Genomic DNA, 26,734 nt, shown 5'->3' on the forward strand with positions numbered 1-26,734 from the left:
TCAAGCTGTCAGGGAAGCGGGCTATAAAACCGACAGGGACGGACTGTGAGGGGGCTGCTGGTGCTGAGGAAGGACCGGTCTCCAGGAGGATCCAGCGCGGAGCCTCTCAGACGCATCACCCGGACTCCTGGAGATAAGGACGAGCCTCTGGCTTATTTTATCAGGGCGTGTAATCAGTGGCTCTCAGTCGTCGGTGTCTTCTTCGCATCTGTGGCGGGAAACAGACGGAGCTCTGGGATGCTGCTTCCCCGCGCGCTCCGCTCCTTGCTGTGCGTGCTCGGCTGCGCGTGGCTGCACACCGGAGCGGCCTCGCGGCTCAAGTCTCCGTCTCTGCCCATCCAATCAGAGAGGGAGCCGCTGCCCGCCAAGGGCCTGGCAGGTAGGAAGCGGTTTCAGCGTTATCTCCCGTCTCCAAACGGAGCGCTAGACTGTAGCGAAACTCCCTTCAAAAATCGCCGTTTTTTAGGAAACTAGTCCTGGCATGTTGGGTCAGTGTGACTGTAAAGTGATTAAAACGTTAATAATGAATTAATAGAAACCAGTCGTCAATTCGGCTAAAATACAATACAATAAGAAATTACTCTTACCAACAATTTCAAACTTCAAAAACAGTTCATCCCTGTTTTTGAGCCAAAACACACCAAAGGGGGCGGTAGCGAGGACTAGCTGAGTATCACTTCAAAAGTTGAGATTCTGTTTAAATTAATGCATTTTAAAATCTTACATTTATGCCGAATTGCACTGAAGATACCACTACTGTTACTAGAAGTAGAATAAGCATGTGGTATGTAAATATTTGCTTAAAAAACAAGAAATCATTAAATTGCCTTAATGATGTGAGGGATTCTGTTCTGCATGCGCGTACGGGGCCAGGTTATGAACTCCATCTCCAAGCTCAGCCCTCTGTCTGATGCTGGCGACGGGGAAGTTTGAAGCTCAATAGTCTCAGTTGCTGAACTTTTAAAACATATTTATACATAAGCTACAATTTAAAGTTGAGTTTCACAAAAATGTCCTCAGACTTCTCCCAACAACCAATTTCCCCCTGAATTTCCATGCATCCATCCCTGACATGTTTCTCAGTGACTGGGTTGCTCCTGTGTTAACATCTGAGTCATAACCGCAGTGGATGCCATTTGATTCATGTGTGAAAAAGCCCCTGCGCACAAAAGCCCATTGCGGTTTTTACAAGGTAACTGCTCTGGAGTTCAAGACTGTGGGAACTCCACGTTAACCAGCGCCTCGACGTGTAATTCACTGCTGGAAACTGTAATCAATCGACTTTCCATTACAAGCATTGGCTCCTGTGAGATGATTTATTTGGGCAGAGGCAGAAGTGGCAGGCAAAGCGAGCGGCTCACAGTTTGGCTCCTTGTAACCGGACTGCACTGTTTAAATCTGTGGAGTCACTGTAATGAAGGAATAATGTGAACCAGCTTGGTAGCAGCCAGTGGGGCAGCTTTTCAGCCCCAGTGCATTTGGAGAGGGGTAACATCACGTTTGGTTGGTGTGTGTGTGTGTGTGCTTTTCACTCAGACCACACACACTACTTAGAGCCACTTATCCTAACCAAAAAAACACTATAATACTCCTGTAGTAGCTCAGCATGACTAACACTCAATTATGATTGTAGTATAGTAATAATAACACTAAAAACTATTTTTACGTCCCATAACATCAATATACAGTGATGTGTTTTTTTATAGTGGACCTGAAGTGAAACAATGACTATAATTAAGTAGGTAGCCACAAAGAGCAGTGTCCTACTGTATGTGGCATCCACCGTTTCTTTATTAAATGACATCTGAAAATCTCTTTTACAAGGTTTGGCCTACATCGTGTGTATTTCTGGGAATCTCTTGATAATCTTTCAGTGGAAAATTGAACGTCTCCCCGTGCTTGCTCATGGATCATTAAGATGAGACAGGATGCAAGGTTGAGTCCCAAAACTCATGAGGCATCCAGGGAGTTTCGGTCGCCTCCAACATGCCTGGGCAGTGAGCTATGCAGGATTTATTTGTCGAAAATATGAACATTGGTACAATGGTCCAGTCTACACAGTTTGTCATCGTGGAGTCTGACACTTAATAGAAGCCGGGGAGTTGAGCATTAAACATCAGAAACTTTACGCAAGTCAACTCATAACTTAAAAATGCATTAACTGAATTCTTCTTTATTCTTTCTAGCATAATTCAAAAGGGCAAAGCTTGTATGTAATGATGTAATTTCACTTAGTTTCTAACCAGGACCATGTGTGTGTTGCAGGATGCTCATTTGGAGGTCGATTCTACTCCCTGGAGGACACGTGGCACCCAGACCTGGGGGAGCCCTTTGGCGTCATGCACTGTGTCCAGTGCCACTGCGAACCTGTAAGTTTTGTCTCAGTCTTTCTCTCTAGATACGAGTTTGAGAGTTTATTGTGTGACGCAACCACTTCTCTCATCACGTGCAGCAAAAGAGCCGCCGCGGGAAGGTGTTCGGGAAGGTTAACTGTAAGAACATCAAACAGGACTGTCCCGACCCGAACTGTGACGACCCCATCCTCCTGCCGGGCCACTGCTGCAAAACCTGCCCTAAAGGTATCCGTCCACTGAGCCGCTCACCTCCTGCAGCTCTGAGGTTTTTCACATGAAAACAGTTTTTCTTTTGATCCAAATTTTAGCGGTGCACTTGAAATGAAAAAAAAAACAAGCAAGCTCAGTTTAAATCACCATAAAAACCCTTATGGGAAAAAGCTGAAATGAACGCGCTCCTCCTTTGCCACGGCGACGGCCTCTTTCCCACAGTTTTGTTTATTCTTTGTTTGAATCATACCTCTCTTTTTTCCTCCATTTTCCCTGTTGCACTCTCAGACCTTTAGTGTTTTTTTTTTCCTCCAGCCCCCGGGTCGACTAGTTAGTCTTCAGAACAGCTGCTGGACACAATGAGCAGGTCAATTGATTTTCCATTCAGCTGCATCAAACAGACATTTTCTCTAACCAGCTGCAGCGCAAAGTACCACCCATCAATTCGGCCTCATTCACACGTTGCCACTTACACAATTCCACCTTATTAGAGAATCAGAGCTCCCCTGCACACACACACACACACACACACACAGGGTGGGTCTTCATGCCACACTGTTATTCAGCAGATTGGGTGTTTTTTTTATGCCGTGTGTGTGTGTCTGGTAATGGAATGGAAAGTAAAGGTAAAGCGCTGTGGGGACAACACTGCGCTGTGTGTTGTGGTCAAGTTTTAAGGAAAAGGTTGAGTGTGTTTGTTTTACCTTTGGCACCGAAGCAGCGGGTGTGTTTGTGCAAGTGATGGAAAGTGATGTTTGTGTGTTTACATACGCACGCGCCTGTGTGTGTGTGTGTGTGTAATGACTGGTGCACCTGAGGATACAGTATTGCTAAGTGGGGAGAAGTGAGAGTGACGTTGCCCAGAAGCCCCTCAGCGTGCCCAGTGGAGCAGACGAGGGAGAGAGTATGATGAGATCTGAGATGTGTGTGTATGTGTGTCTGTCTGCGTTTGTGTGTGTGTCTGTGTGTGTGTGTTTGTGTGTGAATCAGACACCAAGAGGGAAAGCAGACAGTCCAGCTGAGCTCCTTGGAAAACAACTTTGGAGGAATAAAGTTTGGGTGACTAAGATGCAACTTGTGGTTTTCTTTCTCAAGATCCTGTTGGTGTGTCTGAATTTGGCTGAGTGAGCACCTCTGCATGTGTTACTGTGTGTGTGTGTGTGTGTGTGCGTGTGTGTGTGTGTGTGTTTGTGTGTGTTTAAAGCAGTGAGGTATACACATTACATCAGGGTTGGACTGGGAAAGAAATTCATCTCTGGGCTTAATTGCTGGGGGTGTGTTGGGGGTGGGATGTTTGCTCAGGTCAGGTCAGTGAGGGTTGAAACTTCTTGTTTGTGATTGGCCAGCACACAGCTCGCTCTCATGCACACCTGGAATGACAGGCAGACAGAGAGAGCTGGTAAAGACACTTAAAAACTTTATGGATTATGTGACGGTCAACTGGCCCAGCGATGCCACCCCCGACACTGCATGACATCAGGATGCACAGCAGTTTGTGGGGAACAGGGGGTCATTGTTGGGATTGTCACTCTGAATTCTCCTTAAGCTTTTCAGCTGCAAGAGACTACCCCACTTAGTTACCCCCGGCTGAGAGAGAGAGAGGGGGAGAGGAATAAGTGAGGAGGATAGAGGGAGTGGGTTCTGACCTTCACCACTGGCTTGAAATTGATGTCTGACATCCTCTAAATCATTCCTCCTCCACATGTCACACTCTTTATATCCATTCTCAAAACACAGTGAAGAAAAAAAAGAAGACAGCCGCTGCTTTAGTCTCATTTGTGCACCAGACTTTGGAGAGCGGTGGAGCAGAAAGTGTTTTGAAATGTTTGGGTTCACATGGTTTATCTTGCCAGAAATGAGAACACCACTCGTGGTAACAGTGTTCCTTCCAGAAAATTGAAAACGAATAAAACATGTTCACATTTGCACAAAACCAGATCAAATTAGACTTAATTTCGTTGAGCTTTCAGAGGCCAACAATAGCTATACATTTTGGCCAACTGCATACAATGTACAACATCTACACAAGACACAACACTGTTTTCTTTTCCCTCCGCAGGTGATGATGACAAGAAACAGACAGACTCTGTGCTGGACAACTTTGAGTATTTCCATGAGAAGGGCAAAGAGAAGGAGGACGACCTCCACAAATCTTACAATGACAGATCTTACCTGAGCTCCGAGGACTTGGGCCCCGGGGAGAGCCGCACTGGTGAGCAGAAGCACCTGAAGATAGACAGACCACAAATACACTTAAGCCAAGACAGTGCATCAAGAAGAATAATATTACACAAAAACAGCTGTTATTTATTGGGCCTAACTAGATCTAACTCGTCACGCAACAGGCTGTAAATAAAGCAGTATGGACAGGAATGCTTATTATGGCATATGTTAAATTAAATACCTTAAATCTCTCCTCCTGCAGATTTTGTAGCAGTGTTGACAGGGGGGGCAGACTCATTGAGCTCCAGCGGTGTTGCCAGAGCTCGCTTCTCTCTGACCAGAACCAGCCTGGCCTTCTCCATCACATACCAGAGGTAAAACACACAGTCTGTCTCCTCTTTCCTGCAGCTACAGCAGAGTCACGGCTGATCCTAACCTCCCAGCTCCTCTACCGCTTTTCTCAGACAAACTCAAAGTGTTTAGGATCGCAAATTTAAAAGAGTCATCATTTTTTAAATTGTTTGAGAGGTAGTGAAATGGAATAGAAGAAAAATGCACGAGTTATGTATCTGAACACACTGTCATTATTAACCTTATACATTAAACATCTGTCCTTTTTTGTCTTCCCTTACTTTGCAGAATGGGTCGTCCCAGTAAAATAGTCTTCCTGGATTCAGATGGGACCACAGCCTTTGAGTACAGGGTCCCCAGGGGACAGTCAGACATGGTAAGACATCGCATAAACAGAAAATAATCTTTCTTCCGTTAGTGTTGTCTTTGTTACGTGTGTGTGTCTGTGTGTTTCCTGAGAGAGGGAATTGATAAATGGTCTCACATGCTCAAGATCTGACATAACTCACCCTGCAATAATAAATGATAAACACACACACACACACACACACACACACAGTGACACTTCCTTTTGTGCCTCTTTGTAAACATCATTAACTCTGATTGCACAACTGCAGTAAACATCAACACTCACTCAAGACTGTACAAGACTGGGTTTCATAAAAAAAAGCCTCATATTATTCTGATAAATCAGAAAACTAATATGTTGGTGTAACAGTAGTACCCATTCATGCAGGTCCACACACTCCCCGAGGTCCAGCTCGATCACTACACATCATTTCCTGCCAAAAAACACACATCTCCTCATTCCATCTCAGACCCCAACACTCTGCTCAGCGAGGCGGGAGCCCCTTAAATACAGGTCCCAGAAACTGGCCTATTATTATTTTTAGATAAATGTCAGTGTCAAGCACCAGAGGACCTTAGAGAAAACACTCTGGCACAAATAGAGGAAGAAAGGGGGGGAGGGAGATGAGGGAGTTTGCTGCAGCAAAAACTTTTGGAAAGGGAGAATTTTTCACACGTTACATCACTGCTAAGCAGGGGGACAGAGAGCATCGCTAATTAAAATGGGAGATTACCCCCAAACTCTTGAGTTATGGAGCAACGGCACGCTGCCACATTTCTTCCCTCTGCTCTGGAGAAGAAGTCGTGGTTTTATGGTTAACGTTTGCAGCTTGGGGTTGAGATTGCGATCACATGATTTGATGCATTCAGCAGATGTGCGTGTGTTATCTGCGTCTGCTTAGATGCGTTTCATGAGGGAGAGAAAAACGGGTGAATGTCAACCTGCAGTTGCGTCTTCGCTTCACTTCGCTGCAGCTTCACCTGCCTCCGTGCATGTTTTTGTGTGTGTTTCTGCAGATCTGTGGCGTGTGGAAGAACCTGGCCAAGCCTCTAATGCGACAGCTGCAGTCGGAGCAGATCCGCGTCCGCATGACTGCGTCGACGAGCCGACGAGAGGAGGTGGAGGGAAAGATCATCAAGCACAGGGCTCTGTTTGCTGGTGCGTGTGCATGCAGGATATTATAACATCATTTTTCTTTGTAATATTCCTTTAGACATGTGCAGGCTTTTGTTTCTGTGTTGCACTACACAATAAACTCAATATTTACAAATGAGTGGAACTGTATACATTCTCATGTAATCTTAAAAAGCCTTGCGTGGATTAATGTAGTGAAAAAGTGAGAGCTTTGTTTACAGAGGAATATTTGTATAGAAGAACTGTAAGAGAACACAGATACTGAACGTGGTGATGTGCATGTGTCTGATGTGCAGAGACGTTTAGTTCGACGCTGACGTCCGAGGAGGAGAATTCAGGCATGGGAGGTATCGCCATGTTGACGCTGAGCGACACAGAGAACAACCTTCACTTCATCCTCATCCTGCAAGGCCTCATCAGACACAAGGACAAAGGTGAGAGAACAGGGAGGGAGGAGGTGAGGAGAAAGGAAAAGTGAGATGGAGAGAAAAGGGAGGATAGATCAGATTAACTCTGATGAGCAGACGGAGATGATCAGTCAAAACTGCACAAATAATCAAAATATTATTGAAATAGAAAAATGGCCGAGTGCAATTTCCAAATAGGAGGACCTGCAGTTTCTTTTGATAAAGGTAAAATTGCACTGTGGTGCTACAGTGACGCCCCAGCCTGTTGGTCATGTTCTCCAGATGTGGAGGAACATGCATGTTTGGTACAAGCCCCAGCAAAAAAATCACATCATCATCATCAAATTTCCTTTAGTGAAAATGAAATGTAAAACCATTACAACTGAAACCGTGACTCATATCACATTTGCAGTATCTGACGGTTTTTTCATGTCGTTCAGCCCTCGTCAAAACTTCGATTTATCACCAGCCGTCAGAACAAAACGCTGACTTTCCATTCCTCCAGCTGATCATATCATCATCATCATCCCTGGAGGAATAAGAGTTAAAAACTAAAAACCCACTGGGACCAGAACCATCTTTTTGGGATCATTATAATCTCTGTCTCTAAACCTTCTGTCTCTCTCTCCTCAGAGCCCCTTGTGGTTCCCATCCGAGTCCAGCTCGTGTACCGCCAACACGTCCTGAGAGAGATCCGGGCCAACATCACCTCTCACGTGAGTAAAACCAGGGTCTACAGCTTGGTCAACACGGGGCTGACACCAACACCGAAAGCTGCTCATAGTGATCTAGTGTTTATCTTCACATTTGAAAGTAGGAAATATTCAGAAATCAAAATAAATAGAAAATAATTAGTGCTACCTGCAAGTTGTTGTGAAAAACCACTGATCAACATGTGAAAGTAAGTAGGAAGTTTCAGGGAGAAGTGTTATCTGGGAGGAGGAGGAGGAGGAGCACGGACTGGAGGAGGAGCAGTGTTGTTGTCGGTTTGGAACATATGACACAGCAACACACTCGCACTCCCAGACCCCTCCCCACCCTCCTCCTCCTCCCCACCCTCCTCCTCTCAGAGACGGATGTGGTTTGGTCGCCACATCCCTAGCGCTGTTGTCGCCGCCACTCTGATCACAGCTAACTACCCTGAGATGTGACAAGAAAATCGATGGAGGGAGAGAGGGGGGGGGGGGGCAAGAGGAGAGAAAGTGTGTGAGAGGAGCTTTTGCAGGAGACAGATGTGAGCGAGGGATGAGAGACAGAGGGGAGGGAGGTAGAGAGGATGGACTGCATACACACTCCTCACACATGTCAGTGGTTAGTGGTCTGTGGGCTGAGATGGATGGAGGGAGGAAGGAGGGGAGAGGAGGAGGAGGAGGAGTGATGAAAAGCGGGTCTGTTTTTAATTCTGCCAGGAATTGCATGACGGGCCGATGCGCTTCTTTCAAGCCGAGCGCCGAGGGAGACTGTCCGTGAAAAACATGTGAAAGGTTTGAGCTCGGCAACGCGACCTCTGCAAGTGTCCTCGAGCGAGACGCTGAAACCAAAGCGCTGACTCACTCCGAGTCCAGCTGAGTCACAGAGGCCTCGTTTTTTGGCTGCGAGTCTGAAACGCACATAGAGAAGAAAATGCATTTGATTCTTAAATGTGTGAAGTCATGTTTTTTACTGGACCAATAACCCTGACAGTTACTGCTCGGCCTGATTTACACAAGACCCCAATATATCCTTCCTCGCCTTACCTCTCCCTCATTATTCTCTCCATTCATTTTCCCAAATACATGTCACAGCTCTCTCTGTCCAGCCCCCTTCTCTGCTTTGGCTCCTCACCGTGTGGATTTATGGTACATGTATATTTATATTGAACCCAGGCCCCGAGGTCATAAAAGTAACATTTCTTCAACACGCTCGTACATCTGTCCTATTAATCCAGCATTTCTCAACGTCCTGACCCCCCCCTCCCATCCTGTTCTTGCCAGAGTCCAGTCTTCCTGCTTGAAATTAAACTTTACTCAATATGAAACGTGTTAAGGCAACGCAGGCCATATTTTAGCCCAGGGTTCAGGCATGCACTTATGATTTAAAATCTGTGTTTTAATGTAACTGATCTGTTTGGATTGTGACTGTGCGATGCCTTTGAGATTGCTGAATTAATCTGGCAGAGAGGAGACTTTACTGTCCTGGGATCCGTTGTGCTCAGCCTGTGTTTGTTTAGTTCAAACTGATGCGACAAGTTCATTTTAGCTGGAAACAAGTCTGGTCTGACTTGTCTGTCCTTTGTCCAAAGAAGTCGTTGTTTGGTTACATTGGCACAGTGTTGGTGCTCGGCCACCAGCACGTCAAGAAGATCTTAACGTTATGCTGTGACATTTTCATTTCTGGTGCTGAAAAGGTTTTTGTTTACACTGGAATATAGTTTTCATATTTACTCGTATCTGTTTCAATCTGTGCAGGATCCAGATTTTGCGGAGGTGCTGACAGACCTCAACAGCCGCGAACTATTCTGGCTATCTCGCGGTCAGCTGGAGATCGCCGTGGCGACAGAGGATCAGGACCCCCGGCAGATCTCGGGCTTCATCACTGGCAGGAAATCCTGTGACAGTAAGTGACCGCTACAAACAAACAGCTTCACAGGGGGTGAAAAGAAAGCTGGTTTTCCTCTCAGCGAGTTGTGTGCTCGGCACCGTAGATGCAACAAACACGTCGGTTGCTAAGAATGTGTTTTTGTGTTGCAGTTGGTTTGTGCTCGTTCGTCTGTGGCTGTTTTTGTCATTCTCCTCCATAAATACTTCTTTTTTCTTTCTGTCTCCATCCTTTCAAGTCTTATCGCTGGGGGGAAACAATGTTTATAGACCTTCTGTTTGACTTGGTGGCCCACCAAGACTGTGTATGCGTGTGTGTGTGTGTGTGTCTCTGTGTGTGTGTGAGCTTTCAGGAATGCTGTGGACAGCCCAATCGCCTCAAACCGTAAAAAGCATGTACATATGGTCTCTTTTCATGGGACGCATACTTGAACATGAACATCGAACATCAAGGTGTTCAGTGTTTGCAAACACACTTCATTACCTAACATGCACAAAGACGTGCGCACAAATGACACAAATATACATAAAGACACTATTTTTTTAAACACACTCACACACACACGCGCACACACACACACACACACACACACACACACACTGGTGCTGCCAAGGTCACAGTCTGCTGGACCTGACTCTCCATGCTGGTGCTCCATTGCTGTGATTAACAGCTTGACGTTATGTGTGAAGAATTCAAACCCAACACACTCTTTCCTTCCTTCCTTCCCTCTTTCCTCCCTCGCTCCTCTCCTCTTTCTTCACTCTTTCTGTCTCTCAGTTCACATCGGTCCTGTCGTCTGTGTGTATCTTTGGCGTCTTTCCTCCTCTCTGGCTTTTTTCTGTGTCCGTGTCATTTCAAAAAATGTTTCTCTCCTTCTCTGTTACTCATTCCCTCCTGTCTGCTCAGCTCAATCTTTTTAAGCATACTGCATTCAACAAGGGTTACCTCATTCTAAGGCTTAACCTTGGGTGGGTTTGTGTGCGTGTGTGTGTGTGTGTTAGACAGTTCTTCAACATGTATGTTTTTGGCTCAAGGTCTCACACGATTACACAAGCGGAAACGCCTCCTGATTATCGGTTCAATTGAATCTGTCCCCTCAATGACTCTCTTCTCTGTGAAGGGATGACATGGACATGTGGCTGCAGTGTGAGTGTGTGTGTGTGCAGAACGTGAGGGAATGTAAATGTGTCCCCATCTCCCCCCTCCGTCAAACAACCAGCAAATTTTAACATGACATGAAATCGTTGCCTCATCTCTCAGCTGTCAGGCTCCACTGTAGTTTCATGGAGGGAAACTCCGGGGGGGGAGAAGTGATGGCTTCAGATAAGTGACCTGAGCAGGATTTAGCTTTTTGAAATTAATCTGTCTTTGTCTGGCTCAGCTATTCAGAGTGTGATGTCCAGCGGTGATGCACTGACCCTGGGGAAGACGGGAGGCGTGGGATCCGCCATCTTTAACCTCCATGACAACGGCACACTGGACTACCAGGTGAGGTTTTTGTTCACTTTTATCTTTGCATTTTTATTCTTCTATTCCCTCTGTGTGCTTAACTGTGGTAAAAGTGTAATATTTACTTTTGCAGAGGCTCAGCTCACCTGTTATCGTTTATTTTGGTCGGGTTTCAACCCAGGTTTTTGCGCAAAATAGAAGCGATTTCATAAACGTCAACAAAACACATTTGCAAAAGGTTTATTTCCATTTCATGATGTTAAAGCTGATAAAGCTTTGTTTTCTCCTCTCGCGATATCATCCAATTAAACACGGCGACGGATTTCTGGCTCCCTGGGGCCTGATAACGGAAGTTTTCCATTTCAATTTAGCAAAATATTGTTTTGTCAAACAATCTAGTCAAGATTTTTGCAACACTTGATAGTTTTTTTTAAACTCATGTTTCCATTTCTTATTTTTAAGGTTGTAATTTCACACGCCATGTTAAGCAGGTTAATGGAAATGCACCTAGAGGTGAACTAGTCACGATGTCAGAAGGAAAGAAATCCTCAACACACTTCATCCAGTCGTCCCTCAGAAAAACTGCACATCACCGGTCTTAAACTAAAGACGTGGAATCTTCTTCTTCAAAAAACTAGTGATTAAACTGAGTAAATGGAAATAAAACAAGGCAGAAAATGTTGATTCATTCCCCTTTTTACTGCTATCAAATTAAGCTGATAAAACTCACCCACACCCACAAACTAATCACTAATTAAACAACCCGTCCAGGCAGGTTTCCAGACCTATAAAAACACTCAGCTTAGAGTAATAATTTGTGTTAAAAACTCTTAAAAAACATCTGCTTCATTGCCCTCATTGAAAAATCCATAATATCTTATTATGCATTTACTTTTTGTTTCTGCATCAGACTTGTGTAAGTTACATATTGAACCACATCAGGCTTCCAGTCTTGTTGCAATGTCATAAAACCTCCTTGTGAGCTCCCGTCTTAAAGTCAGATTTACAGTCACTACAGAGAAACGTTCCCTCCTCAGCAGACGAATGTGACGTTTCAAACTCTGCACGTCGCAGTGAATTTCAAACAAGTGAAGAAACATTAAGCGAACGGGGGCTGTAACCTTCTGTGCCTCACCTCCTTCCTCCAGGTCCAGGTTGCAGGTCTCACCAGCGACGTGGTCGGCCTCACTATAGAGCTGAAGCCGAGGCGGCGTAACAAGCGCTCTGTGCTGTACGACCTGACGCCGGAGTACAACAAGGTCACGGGCCAGGCGGCGGGCAGCTGGAGCCGCCTGGAGGCCCGACACATCCACATGCTGCTGCAGAACGAGCTGTTCATCAACGTGGCCACGGCGCACAGCCAGGAGGGGGAGCTGAGGGGGCAGATAAGGGCTCTGCTCTACAGTGGCCTGGAGGCGCCCCGACACGGTGAGGATTGATGGAGGCAAGGGGAGGAAGGATGGGCAGAGGCAGGTGCTGTGGGAGGGAGGTCTTTAAATTCAAGAAGCACATGAAAACACAGGGGGCTGCTTTATAAATGTGCAGGATCCACTCTCACTTTAATTGATTTCCTCCCCCCTCCAGAGCTGCCCACCCTTCTGGCTGGTCACTTTGTGTCCCCACCGGTAAGAACCGGTGCTGCAGGACACGCCTGGGTGTCTGTGGACAAACAGTGTCACCTGCATTACGAGATCGTGGTCGCGGGCCTCAGCAAGACCGACGACCTCACCGTGAACGCCCACCTCCACGGACTGGCCGAGATCGGAGAGATAGAGGACAGCACCACCACCCACAAGAGGCTGCTGACCGGCTTCTATGGATCACAGGTACATGAGTGTAAACACAGAGCGAGCACAAGTGTAGACAAAATACATCAGATAGAAACAAAACCTCACACCCTCTCCTCTCCTCCAGGCTCAGGGAGTCTTAAAGGACATGAGCGTTGAATTACTGCGACACCTGGACCAGGGAACTGCCTTCATTCAAGTCAGCACCAAGCTCAACCCCCGAGGAGAAATACGAGGACGGGTATGTGAAGAAAAGCCACAAACCCACCACTTTACATTCATGTTACACTTAAATCATGTTTATCCACATATATTTACCATATGTTGTGTTATTAGACTGACACATCTCCGTCTTTAGATATTTATTTGCATGTTTTAATATATTCATTATTAATCTGAGGCAGATTCCACAGTAAAAGTAAAAGAGTAAGCAGGGTCAGTCACCTGTGAGGCTCCAGTGAAGGATTTTAGCCTCATGACGGTCCAGAGGTTTTAGAGGACCTGAACCTGATGTGAACAAATTCTGAGGGAAACAATGTGGGTGTTTTCTGGCACAAAATAGTATTAAAAGCAGGCTCCGTGGAGTTTTTTTTTTTTTCAACCATAACACAATAAAACGGCAGCTAAGTAGTGTGGTCAGGCTAGAAGGCGAGATGCCAGTAGCTGTAAGGACAAGTTACACATTTCCAACTGTGAATTTTGATGTTAAATTAAACAAATTGTGAGCGTTTCAGAGCCAAGTCACAGAAAACAATCTCAAATCCTATGAGCAATATCAGTAAGACAATGAAAATCAGAGGATTAGATCATAGAAAGAAGAAGACGACTAGCAGGAGAGTCCTTGGGGCCTCCTTTAACCATCTGAGAGTTTATGTGTCTGTGTGATTGCTCACTAAGCGCTCGCTCGCTCGCCCACACACATACACTTTCACTGGCAGGTGTTGTCTGCCTGTGAAAAGTTAAAGTTTTATTGGGGTTCAGAAACACAAACGCAGACCACAGTCGCCCACAAACCTATTTGCAGCCTCGCAGGTGCGCTGGCTCATGATCTTCGTTCAGTGGGGTCCGGCTGTTTTAACAGCAAACAGGTCCGACACATAAACAGCCATCTGCCACCGGGCGCACACAAACGCTTCGCTCAGGGACAATTAACGGGTCAGCTTGATACCTGTCAGGTGTGGCCGACGAATCTCTGATGTCCTCACCTCCCTCTCTTCTGTCTTTCCTCTGCTTTCCTCCTACCCCCACCTCCATCTGTCCTTTCTTTTCCTCTCTCCAACACTCTTCCTCTCCGCAGGTCCATGTGCCAAACAACTGTGAGTTCGGGACCAGAGGGGAGGTGGAGGAGGCCGAGTTTGACGACCTCTTTGTGAAGGACCCGGAGGAGCTGAAGAAAGACCCTCACACCTGCTTCTTTGAGAACCAGCACCACGCTCACGGCTCCCGCTGGACGCCCAGCTACGACAAGTGCTTCTCCTGCAGCTGCCAGGTAAAGACGCCAAGCAGAGGCAGCAGTGAGACGATGTTTAGTCAGCGGTGATGCTTCGTCACCAATAAAAGTCACTCTTCGTCAACTTTCTGCATTTTTTCCCATAGAAGCGAACGGTGATCTGTGACCCAGTCATCTGTCCGGTGCTGACCTGCTCCAGGACCATCCAGCCTGAGGACAAGTGCTGCCCTGTGTGTGACGGTGAGGCAGAGATTGTAGTTGTACATGAGATGTATCAGTGTATGCCACAGTGTTTTATAGTGGCTATGCTGATTTCAGTCCCTGGTTTCTTTCATCCTTTTTGGGTGAAATCCAGTGTTCCCCACAGAAATCATAATTCTGTTTTTATGTCTCCATTTCCTGTTTCCTGCACAGAGAGGAGGGAGCCCAAGGACATGAACACTCCAGAGAGAGTGGACGAACATCCTGAAGGTATGTACCACCTCCCCCATCTCAGACTTGGCTTCTTCTTCTCCTGTTTTTTTTCTTCTTAGTTTTTCCTCTGAAGCCTTTTTTCTCTTTTATTGTGTCTTTTTTTATACTTGTGCTTCTTACTTTGAATTTCTGCCTACAGTTTAAAGTTCACTCTGAATCATTCAGGCATTTCCCTGCCGACTGTCCTCAGTAACCTTTTTTTTCCTCCTCTTCTCTCTCTCTCTCTCAGGTTGTTACTTTGAAGGAGACCAAAAGATGCACGCCCCAGGAACCACATGGCATCCCTTTGTACCTCCCTTTGGCTACATTAAATGCGCTGTCTGCACTTGCAAGGTAAATATACACCAATAAACCCACTAACATCTGGCTGGATTTACTTTCCAAAAGCCCTTAATGGATCATTTATCTTGTATTAGATTCAAAAGAAACAGAGACAAAAATACATTTCTCATCAGTTCTTTCTTGGGGATTATTCAGACTTTGATGATTATTATTATTTCTCTGGAGAAAAAAAAAAGGCACCTAATCTGCTGCTAACACTGAATCTTCCTCACAGGGATCTACAGGGGAGGTGCACTGCGAGAAAGTGACGTGTCCGGTGTTGACCTGCAGCCATCCCGTGAGACGAAACCCCTCTGACTGCTGTAAAGAGTGTCCGGAGGAGGAGAGGACGCCGGCTGGCCTGGAGCACAGCGACATGATGCAGGCCGACGGCCCCAGGCACTGCAAGTTCGGCAAGAACTACTACCAGAACAGCGACAACTGGCACCCCTGGGTCCCGCTGGTGGGGGAGATGAAGTGCATCAACTGCTGGTGTGATGTGAGTGACCCTCCCATGGAGATACTTTTACTTTGCTGAAAGAAAAGTAAAGTTATTAATCATCAAAACTGCTTGAAGGCAGCTGGTTAGAAATTGATAAATAAAAGTTATGTTTTCAAAAAGAACATTGAAATATGATGAGTTCAAACTAAATCCTTTTAATAAAAGTGCTCTGATTATGCAGTAATTTAGCACAATGCTAAACTGCGCACAGCCCCTAAACTGACACAAATTAGACCACGGACCCCCGTCTGATAAGATTTTTGAGTTTAGATGTTGTGTTACAGAAAGTGTTTGAAACCCATCACCAAAATAGTCACACACTCTGTCATTGTGTTATTTTCACCATAAAATTACCATTTTTACTGGGAACCCCAGTAAAAGTTAAGGACCACTGCTTTAGCAAATATGCTGTACTCGTACATAGAGTCTCTTTTATCTAATTAAGATTTAAAGCTGCTCTTATCAATATTTTCATATGAAAATATAGTGAAATGACTACATGCAATGTGAATTATGTTGAATTCACTGACATAAACCAAATCAGCTGAAACAAAGAGAGAATATCAGACTTAAATTTGTCAGGTGGCCAGAAACACAAGTTTTCTAACATGCATCAACTTGTATGTTGTGCAGCATGTTGTGCTGCACGAGTGGCCCCCAAAAAACAATTAATGCAGGTTATAAGTATAATAAGAAACAAAAAGCAAAACTAAATGAATCTTCTTTTCACAATTATCCAATTTGAGATTGATCAGTATCTGAATAAATTTACAGCCCGGACTGTTCTTCCTCTTATTCTGACATTCCTCTCATAGTGTTGAAGACTGTTTAAGTGATTCTCCCATTCTCACACCATCACATGAATTCCTGTTTCCTGTTTTTAACCTGTGCACAACCCTCCATCTTCCTCTCTCCACCTCCACAGCACGGAGTGACGAAGTGTCAGAGGAAGCAGTGTCCAGTACTGAGCTGCTCCAACATCACCCGCAGGGAGGGCTCCTGCTGTCCTGAATGTGTTGGTGAGCCACACACACACACACACACACACACACACACACACACAAAAGACACCAGCAGGTACAATCATTTAAAAACCTGCCTTTTACTGCTAGGGTCTTAATTCGATTTTTCTATTTCCCACAGAAGCCAAAGAGGAAGACGAGCTGACGATGAAAGTTCCAGACAAAAGACGGACCTGGAGACACTGATCTGTGGGGAGACGTGCACACAAACAAACCCATTTAAGCCCCGCCCTCCCCGATGGACCCGAACCCAGAGTTGTTCTGGGTCTTCCCCACCCGCCTGCCCTCCCTCATCACCTCACACCCACCCACCCCCGTTATCAGCTTCAGGATTGTAATGAACAGAGAAGAGCAGAGACGGAGGAATATTAAATAACAATAAAATGAAAACAGACTCATCGAGTGAAGGGATGAAGCTATGAAGAGGATCAACCAGACTTTGTAAACCTGCTGCCTTCTGCTTCCCGCCGTCCATTTCTGCTGGATTTTCTTCCTTTTTTTTTTTTTTTTTTTAAATTTTTGCTCAGTTTTTCAAAGCAGCTCAACAGGACACAAGGTGTAGATGTAGAAAGAAATGCGCAGCTGGTGAACGGGATTCTCGTGCTGTCGACGTCGTTGGGAGCTGGATTTGAAAACGGTGAACGTTGGTGCGACTGTGCGAGTTGTATTTCACTGACAGGGCTTCTTCTTGAAGTGCCGCCATAGCTACTGTAGCTCTCGCCGCTCTCACCGGACATAGTGAGGAAAGTGTTGCTTAAATATGTGTGGATGTGTACATGTATGAGTGTGTGTGTGTTTTTAACCTGTAAAAAAAACGACTAATCAGTAACACAGAAAAACGAAATAAACTTAAAGGCAGAAGGTCGGGTTAAAAAGACACAGTGAAAAATGCTGTTACTCTTCAGTCAGTTCATTAGTTGTAAAAAATATAGTTCCACTCGATATCAGTTGCTGGCGTAAGGATCAGTGCTGTTTGACTGGGAGTGTGTTGTCTCAGCGTGACACTTAACAAACACGAGCTTCGTCTTCACCTCCTGTTGATCTCATGTGCTCCTCTGCTTCGATTGTTCCCATTTCTGTTTCAAATTAAGTAATATTTTTTATGAATTTTCTATCATTGTCGTTAATGAAAATGAAGCTGGTTTGTATTTTGTATTTATTGAATGGTGTGGAGACTAAATAAAAAGAGATGTTTGTTGGTAGAAAGAGGGAATGCCTGTGGGTTTGTTTTGGCTCGCACTAATAATCCCTCCCTTGTTTCCCTTCCTGCATTTATATCTTTGTTTTTCATCTGGATTTTAGTTTTCCACTCTTTCGTTCTGTCGTTCCCTCTCTGTTTCTCTTCGCTCACGGTTTTTCACATATGGAGCTGTGATTACAGAGGGATGACAAGCCAGACTGACCCGACATAATCCTTTGATTCTGTTTCTCCATTGTTCTGTCGCTGCCTCTTCATCGATTCTCTTTATCTCCTTCCTCACTTTCTTCCCTCTCATCTGTAATCTCTCCTCTTTCTTTCTTTCCTTGTTGTGTCGTTCCTCTTCTGATCTCTTCACTGTCTTGTCATTTAATTTCCTGTTGTCACCATATTTTCCTCTCCTTCCTTTCTCTCTGTTCCCTTCCTTTTTTCCTCCTTCTCCTTCTTTCCTTTCCTTGACCTCCTCCTCAGACTGTCACCACATGTGCTCCGCAATGTTTTGTCCTTTACATACTTCCCCATGTGTACACACACACACACACACACACACACACACACACACACACACACACACACACACACACACACAGTGCAGACAGACTGAAGCATAAACACATATGTGCAGATGTACACATGTACAAACTCCTGAATCAGGAACACACACACATTGCCAAGGGGCAAGCAGAATTCTTTCCAATACACACAAAGAAGTGTGCACACACACACACACACACACACACACACACACACACACACCTGTGAATTACTTGATTTGTGGGGACCTGTCACTGACATAATACATTACCTAGCCCCTTACTCTAACCTGAACCAAGTCTTAACCCTCAAACTGTTGTACACCACAAGCATAATGAGCTCTTGGTTTTTGGATCCCAAGAATTCAATACAACAAGCCCACACACACACACACACACACACACACACACACACACACACACACACACACACACACACACGCGCACACACGCGCACACACACACACACACACACACACACACACACACACACACACACACAGAGAGAGATCTGCTACTGCACTCTGCTGGCCAAAACACAGTATTACAGCAAAGGTGCAGACTAACAACCAACACCTGTTGACCTCTCCCAGGCACGGAGCAGAGTCTGTGTGTGTGTGTGTGTGTGTAAGTGTGTATGTATACACACTAAAGACATGTTGGAAGATCATCGTCAGTGCAGCAGGGAGTGGTGTGTGTGGGTGGGGGTTGTCAGAGCCGGATGGTGGAGGTCAAAGGTTAAGCATCGGTCTGTGTCAGCCTGTGAAGAAGCAGGAGACATGTACCAGCCTGAGCCCTGCACCTACGTGTGTGTCCGCCTGCTTGTGTGTAGGTGTGTGAATGACAGAGATTAAGAATTATCCAAACAACGCGGAACAATTTCACAACTTCACTCTGACGGTTTGACACATGCAGACACTTTTGATTCAGGAGCCTCTTCACTGCAGCATGAGCACATTTCATCATCATGACAAGGATCTGTTGAAAAGGTTAGTCAGCTCACTGACACCTCCGATATTTGTTTGCTTTGCTGCTGATATGAAACATTTGATCAGCACTGTGGCGACTTATTCGGCTTATTTATCACTGTAATTAAATTTAAATCAGAGCCGCATGTGATGAAAAGGACTCTGGTCCCTTTTCTTCTTTGTGGTTGAAGAAGGCCCTTCACGAAAGCTGAAAGTCACTCACGAACATCATGAAACTTATTTATTCCCTCACGCACTCATGTTACTGTCTACAGATGATTAACACTTTAATGGTCCCACAGAGAAAACAAAGCAAAGGGAAACTTCTGGGGCTGATGTGTCCTCTTCTGCTTTCTACAAACAATCACTAACACCCTGTGGGGATGTCCACAGATGTTCCTGTGCTTAAACTTGGCTTTGTTGAATAATTACTACCAGTTTTATTATTGCTAGTATCACTGCATCTTTATTGAATACATCTGAAAATGTAACACAGATTACAAGGATATATTTGGAGCATTTGCAGGTAACTTCGACCTCTGTAAGTCGCAACTGTGACAGAGGTCTAAGCACATTTACTGTAAAACGGTGAGTGTGTGTGACCTGTGTACAAGTTGCAGATATTTTAATCTCTTAAACTGGATTTGTTTCTTTTGTTGATTTTCAGTTGTCAGTTAAAAGGGCTTTGGAGGGTTTGGGGTGGAGTCAGATATGAGGTTTTTATTTAGTTGATTGTAATTGTGTATTAAAGAGGAAATGTGCAAGATTTCACCAACTGTCAAATTCATACTTGAAACAAATAGGAAGCAGCATATGATCAGAAAGTTGGGGCGTCCACCGTACTCACAATAAATGAGGAAATGCGCTCAGCTGAGTCAGGGAGACGGGGACGATGTGGTGGCAGGAAGAGAAGATGAGCCTCAACAGGAAGGCGAGGGAGAGCAGCAGCATCAGAAACACAGCTCCTACTTCTTCATCCCTTCATCGACAGAGGGCAGAGCGAACAATACAGTGATTCACCAGTGGCATTATGAGATGGGACGGGCTGGATAGCATTTTTCACATTCATTCTTTGATCATCATTAAACTAAAATACTTATTTATTGGCCCTTTAACTGACTAAATGCTACAAATTTATAAAGTACTCTAATTAAAAATGAACACATTTGGTTAATAGACGTCTTAGTAATTCAGTTTATTCAGTTTTAATACACATAAAAGTATCTCATGACTATTATCATGAAAATATTGGTTCGGGATCTCTGTCTCTGATTTGTTGTGTCTGAACTCGTCAGGATGAAGTAATGAGGAACTACTCAGTATTAACTCTGTTTGATCACTTTACTTATCAAAGTCATGCAGCTGTGAAAACAACTACACTACAAACACGCTGATGATTTCACTTCAGTTTATAAGAAAATGAAATCGGGAATTGAAATACCTGTTGTTGTTGTTTTTGGCGCGACCCGGAAGTTGTAAACAGTACGCCACTTGTCGTATACCGGAAGTCAACAAGTCTTCGTTAGCCGAGTCACCTTCGTCAGTCCGACTAATCGATGACAGAAACTTACAGCGCACCAACCAAACTGTAACAGCTGTGTAATTTTTGGTTTGTAGGATTTATCTGTGGGACTCGATCACTTATTCCATCATGTAAAACTCCAGATAACCAAACAAATGAATGGCATCTTATTTATTATTCACCATAATCACTCTGAATGAGCGACCGGCTGCTAACGAGCCTCTCTCTACCTGCACAGACCAGATTCTCCCTGGGATCCACCTTCATGTGTGTTTTCACTACACCCGGTGTAGTTTCACTGGAAATGTTCACCCTGGTGTGACGGTACACGGCCGGGGTCCTTTCTGTCGGGAGGGGCCCCTGTGCTACACATCACCGGTCACTGGTCACTCTGTGATCAGTTAGTGGAACTAGCTTTGGCGGCTAGGCTAACTAGCTGCTTCCGCTCAGTCAGGATCAGAGCAAGAGATTATTTCACTGTCACCTCAAAGGCACCGCTCGTGTCCCAAACACCCGAGAACATCCGAGCCGCGGAAACACCCGAACGACACCGAACAACTTCCGTTCCGGACTTTCACAATAAAATCAGACCGGAAACAGAATGCAGATCTCTATTATGATCACTTACTGCAATTACACCCAAAATATTTTCATGAGCTTTTTTTTTTTTTTTTTTTTGCCGGATCGCCCACCTTTACAAGGGGAGGTGTCGAAGTCCCGGACCCACAACTTTATTAAACTTAAAAATATCTTTTCAGGGATTCAGCAGCAGGAAGAAGAATACGGTCGATGTTTGATTAGAACAATCAGCTGGTTTCTTTTGCCACAGGAGCCAGCCTTCATAAACAGGAGCTCCATACACCTGATGCTGCAGGTCCCACCTCTGGTGTCAGGGCGTGGAGTTCCTCTGCAAACAGGATGTCAGAGGAGGAAGGTTCCTACTCTGCTGAGGTCCGGGGTCGTCCAGGTGTGATGGAGGCGGGCTGTGCACAGAGCCAGGCGGCGGCTGACTGCGGCCATCTTGCTTTTTGTTGTCAGTATTTAAAGCAGAAATGGCGCGTTTTCTGTCCATTACCCGGATGTGCGCAGCGGATAAATGCAGGTTCATGTTCTCTGCTCTGGTTCCTCCAAACATGATGCAGGAGTCCAGAAAAACATCAGCTGCAAGTAAAACTACATCCATGAACTTGTTAAAAGTTCATAAAGTGCAGCAAAAACCCATAAACTACAGCAGCAAGTGAAGGTGAGAGACCAACAGAAGCTGTGCATGAAGTTCACGTTTTTATTGAATTATAATCACAAAACATCCATAAATACAGTTCATTCATTTGAAGTTGGACTTAAATGTCACATGGAAACACACCTCACTCGGTCCTGAAGCCAGAAATCAGAGCAGCCGAAACAACGGCTTTGTTTTAGTGCCAGCGATTGTGTTTCCATTACAACATGATTAAATGTCAGAGGTGGGAAATAAAAATGTGGATCAACTGCATTACTCTTTTTTTTAAATTGAATCCCAACGTTAAAAGCTATTGAGTTCAAATGATGAACTAATACAGTAGAAACACAAACTGTGGAAGTTTAGACTTGTTTGCAAATATCATCTACAACATCAGAGGCTTCCTTCCATCAGCAGGCTACTGAAGTTACAGCTGAAATGACTTTGAGCCCCTGGAGGAAATAAGTGACCTCACTAACCCCAGAATCTACACTAACCGTGTGTCGTGCACCTTAATCTGATCCAGACTTGAAATTAAATATAAAAGTTTAAGATTTGAAAAAATTCATTCTGGTGCAAGAAATTACACAAACATTTCACAGCCTCACAGCGTCAGAGCCTCATTCGCTGCTACAGAGTAAACTGGGATGACGTCACACGTTTCTTCAGAGGAGAGAGCTGCATGTTCACAAATACTGACCAAACTGTTCTGGAGCACAGGAAGAAGAACTGTGAATTCTTAGGAAGGGCTGGGTTCTTCTTTAAATGCTAAATATGTGATATAATATAGTTCATCCTCAAATCCTCTGGTGCAGAAGAATAACAGCCTAAAATTATAAACAGTGAAGTCGTTATAGAAACCTATAGGGGACTTTATTCAAGTCTTCATGTAAACTTGAAAATGAAAATGAAATCTCTCCCTCATGTATGTGTTCTAGGATTACACTGGACTTAATGAATATAGGAGGAGCAATCAGCAGGTTCCCTTTCAAAGTATTTCATGTTTTGCAGTCGGTCAGGTGTGAGTGGTTTTATTTCTACAGATGAAAGAAAGTGAACATTGGTCAAATTAGATCATATTATCTTGAATGAAGAAACAAACGATTATAAATCAGAATCAGTACGTCAGTATATTCTGACTTTAAATATAAAATCATGTGAGAACAAACCAAGGAGATTAGATGTTCTACTTCACAACAAAATAAACCATAATGAACTAAACTACTCACTCGGGAACAAAGGCGAGAAGATGGAGGGCAGCAGCTCAGCTGGAGGTCGAACACAGAATGAGCTCAGGACACAGGACAAAGAAAACTGAAAGCACCTGTGTGAGCTGCCCCTCAGCACACCTGTGGTCTGCTGCTGAGCTTCAGCCTATTAGTCACGTGACCCCGCTGCCCACAGTGTGTGTGATTTTAGTAAGAAATCCAATTTGCATTTTCATTTTCACATACTCATGTGGGCGTTCTGTGATTATATGTGAATTTTCTTATCTTTATCTTTGTCTTATATACAAATAAAAATTGAAAAACATTTTATTTTCAAAGACTTCACCTGCTCCTTAGTGACTGTATTCAAATACAATAAAAAAAACAGCTCCCTCAGTCCATTCGTTTATGTTTACATGTCACTGCGCTCTTTAGGGGTCAAAGTGAAAATGTAATCTGTCAGTCCTCTCATCCTGGCAGGTCATCAGTGAGGACACTTTCCCACTACACTCTTCACTGTAAATCTATCTGTGACTTTTTATAAATCTATTCAGCTGTTTTAGTAAGAGTGATCTAGTTTGGGGGTTTTCAGATAAATGATGATAAATGATTCAATTTTTTGTGTTAGATCTGGGTTGCAGGAGAGCCACCTCACCCACTGTCATTTGTCTGGTGTTGTAATCGTGCCTACCCCCAGCGGAGGTTAGTCCTGTATTAGTGAGTGTCCTTTCATCTGAAGGTGCTTTGAAGTTGTTAAATGATCTTCCTCCACACTGTCTCTTACACGCCCGGTGCTGCTATATGAATAGTATTTATTCTGGATGACACTTTATCTCAAACATTGTATTTTATTTCAAACACTGCACAGCTATGCAAATGATTGTAGTTATTTGCACAGTGTATACATCTAGGATGCGGTTGCGCAGTATTACTTTTACTCTTATTTGATGCTGCACTTTATTTTCTTACTTAATTTTTTAATTAATAATTTTTTCAACTTTATTATTCAACTTAGTTTACAGTTCTAGTTGAATAATGTTATACTTTCTTATACTTTTTTTCTACCTTTCTCATAGTCTTATTCCAAGGGCATCTTAAGAGTTCCAAAACCTCATCTCATTGCTATACAATTGTGTATGTTGCAATGACAATAAATAGATATTCTATTCTATTCTATTCTATTCTATTCTATTCTATTCTATTCTATTCTATTCTATTCTATTCTGTTCTACTACAAAAACATGTATTTTGAAACATGTTAGCAATAATTCATCAGGAGTTTGTTGGGAAACCCTTTGACATTCTGCTTAAGTTACACTGGAGAGGGAGAGTTGGGAAAATATTAATGAGCCATCAATATTTTATCACTGCTGCCCTCTGCTGTGAGAAGCTGAGCCCACATTTTAAATCACAGTATTTCACTGAGGATTTACAGTGTTTAACTGACCATATATACACATGAGCCCTATATAGCATCATTAAATGGATCTTTAGGCTTGTACCACTGCAGCAGCAGCAGCGGCAGCAGCATTTATGGCTCCATAAAGAACAGTTCTGAGATGGTTCAAACTGCCTTTCTGCCTCTGAAATCTTAACCACTGGTTACATGCTCCACTGCTGCAGTTGCAGGCGTAATGCCTTGCTGAAGGGCAGCCGGTTGTCTAATCTTCAGGCTCCTCAGGCACACACCAACAGGTCCAGGTGCATCTGGGAGCGGATCAAAAAAAAGTTGCACAAACCCCAGTTTTTAATCATCAAAAGGATTTTTGACTGTTATTTCCTTGGAAATTCAACTTTTTGTGCCTGAAGCAATGAAAACCCTCTGGGGTTACGGACGTAAGTAAAGTGCTCGATGCTTTATACACAGCCAAACATTATATAAAAAAAACTAAGGTGAAACACTTTGTATTACAGAGGAAAAGTTTGCTTTTGACTTTCTCTCTTTGTAAAACTTCTCCCTGAGTACGAGTTTACCTGAAGAGGTCACTTCTATGTGTCTGTTAACATCTCTACTCAGTGTCAGCACATCTTCTCTGACATCTGGGATTTTACAGGGTTACGTTTCTTTGCTATGTTTGTTCCAGGTTTAAGGATCTCAGGACCCAAATGCAGACTCTCAGGCTGTTCAACAATTTATTCAACAGAGAAAAAACACAGACGTCTCACTTTGATGGAGAAACAAATTCCAATCTGTGTCCGCAAGGAGTGAAAGTCCACCAACAAAGCAGGTAACAAGACACAGGTGCAATAACTGGGGCAGGAAGTAAGATAAATGATAAACACAACAGGTGAGACATTTCAAAATAGAACAGGAAATAAGGAGCCCAGGGTCACAGGGGGGCAGATTATGACAATATTAATGCCACACTGACATAAAATTTGTTTTGAATTGACTTTTAAAAACCAGGACTATAAATGCCCATCAACTGAAGGCACAGTGTGTTTAAGTAGCACCTTTAAACAAGGTGATTCAGTGTGCTTGATGACATAAATTAACATTGAGATATATAAAAGTCCCAATAAAAAGAACACATAAGTAACATTTTAAAATAAGATAAAGATATATTGAATAATAGAGATTAAATAGGAGAATAAAAATGAAAGTGCAGTTTATAAGAGCGGAGGATACGGTGTGGATCGTGCTCATTAGACTGAGCCAGTGTTGCCGACTTGTGCTGATTGAGATTCAACACCAGTAAAGGCAGTTGCTCCTTTACACTATGTGGTACAAGAAACTGAGGCAAGTTACCATCATATACCATTATATATTTATTTAATCATGTAGGACGACATGTCGGAGGTAGAGTGGGTGAGACCCGGTGGTTCGACCCCCAGCTGAACCCCGAATTGCCTCTGATGGCTGTTCCATCAGTGTAGAGGTGTGTGTGCATGGTGGAAGTGTGCTATGTGTAAAAAGAAAGCGCTGTATGAATGTGTGGGTGAATGTGGCTTTAAAGCTTTGGGTGGTCATGAAGCCCATTTTTCATCTCAACAGAAACATTTTTGAGCGTCTTGCGGGCAGATTTTTATACCTTTAGACAGCTGTTTCCTCCTGTTTCCAGTCTGAGAGGTAAGGGACGATAACCAGCTGCTGGCTGTGGGTAAACGTCATATGATTACTGAGATATGAGATCGGTATCAAGCCTCTCACTGAGCTCTCTGGAGGAAAGTGGTAATTATATTTCCCATTATTATGGAGAGGTAACAGTAGGCTGATTGTGTCTTAATGTGGATGCTGGCTTGGTTTCGCGGTCTTTAACATCAGCCATTAAAGCTGAGCGCTGCCTTGTAATCGTTCTTCTTTGGCCTCAGATGTTATTATTGTAGTTGTTTGATTCAGTGGAGGAATATCTGGCACATCCAACCCCTGATTTGTTCAACGCGTACTCACTTGTTGATATAATTATATAAATCAGTGTGTCGTAATCATAGATATGGTAATATATTTAGTTGTTTTTACATTGTTTTGCCTTGGGGAACGCCAAATCTCACTTTTGTTCACTCAGATGTGTAATTAGCATTTGACACTGAGTAGT

The 26,734-nt window shown here is 44.0% G+C and overlaps 1 protein-coding gene and 2 long non-coding RNA genes across 5 annotated transcripts in view; 2 read left to right on the top strand and 1 right to left on the bottom strand.

The window, feature by feature from the left end:
* On the top strand, positions 1-17,756 carry chrd (chordin). Of its 2 annotated transcripts, XM_071471838.1 has the most exons (21): positions 1-379; positions 2,266-2,369; positions 2,453-2,579; positions 4,624-4,776; positions 4,990-5,101; positions 5,367-5,454; positions 6,444-6,585; positions 6,858-6,995; positions 7,602-7,684; positions 9,416-9,563; positions 10,927-11,033; positions 12,143-12,422; positions 12,579-12,820; positions 12,909-13,022; positions 14,079-14,270; positions 14,378-14,471; positions 14,646-14,702; positions 14,935-15,038; positions 15,262-15,525; positions 16,454-16,547; positions 16,672-17,756. In XM_071471838.1, exons 1-21 carry the CDS (start codon positions 238-240, stop codon positions 16,734-16,736), a joined length of 2,850 nt encoding a protein of 949 aa, XP_071327939.1. In that variant the 5' UTR covers positions 1-237; the 3' UTR covers positions 16,737-17,756. The 2 variants fall into 2 exon arrangements, with proteins under 2 accessions (XP_071327939.1, XP_071327938.1); XM_071471837.1 differs by having other exon boundaries at positions 214-379; positions 14,378-14,702.
* LOC139614508 (uncharacterized) lies at positions 15,426-24,304 on the bottom strand. Its single transcript, XR_011687066.1, has 5 exons — positions 23,220-24,304; positions 21,464-21,932; positions 20,097-20,228; positions 16,414-16,535; positions 15,426-15,560 (listed from the first exon to the last, which is right to left on the bottom strand). It is a non-coding gene; the product is annotated as an uncharacterized lncRNA (long non-coding RNA).
* The window catches only part of LOC139614509 (uncharacterized), a 10,222-nt gene continuing 5,368 nt past the window's right edge, over positions 21,881-26,734 (top strand). The window contains exons 1-2 of one of the 2 annotated variants that reach the window (XR_011687068.1): positions 21,881-22,014; positions 25,283-25,426. This is a non-coding gene — a long non-coding RNA (uncharacterized lncRNA). Of the gene's footprint in view, positions 22,015-24,388; positions 25,035-25,282; positions 25,427-26,734 lie in introns of those variants that run through there. The other variant, XR_011687067.1, reaches the window with a different exon arrangement.

The sequence above is a fragment of the Trachinotus anak genome, unplaced genomic scaffold, assembly GCF_046630095.1.
Source record: "Trachinotus anak isolate AG129_WGS33_773 ecotype Australia unplaced genomic scaffold, CSIRO_AGI_Tana_v1 ptg000034l, whole genome shotgun sequence".
Classification (NCBI taxonomy): domain Eukaryota; kingdom Metazoa; phylum Chordata; class Actinopteri; order Carangiformes; family Carangidae; genus Trachinotus; species Trachinotus anak.

Bases quoted from the DNA above. Each gene is read 5' to 3' on its own strand.
- chrd (XM_071471837.1), top strand. From the start codon at position 238: ATGCTGCTTCCCCGCGCGCTCCGCTCCTTGCTGTGCGTGCTCGGCTGC. The intron at 6,586-6,857 runs GTGCGTGTGCAT...TCTGATGTGCAG, and splicing joins GCACAGGGCTCTGTTTGCTG to AGACGTTTAGTTCGACGCTG. The intron at 9,564-10,926 runs GTAAGTGACCGC...TGTCTGGCTCAG, and splicing joins TGGCAGGAAATCCTGTGACA to CTATTCAGAGTGTGATGTCC.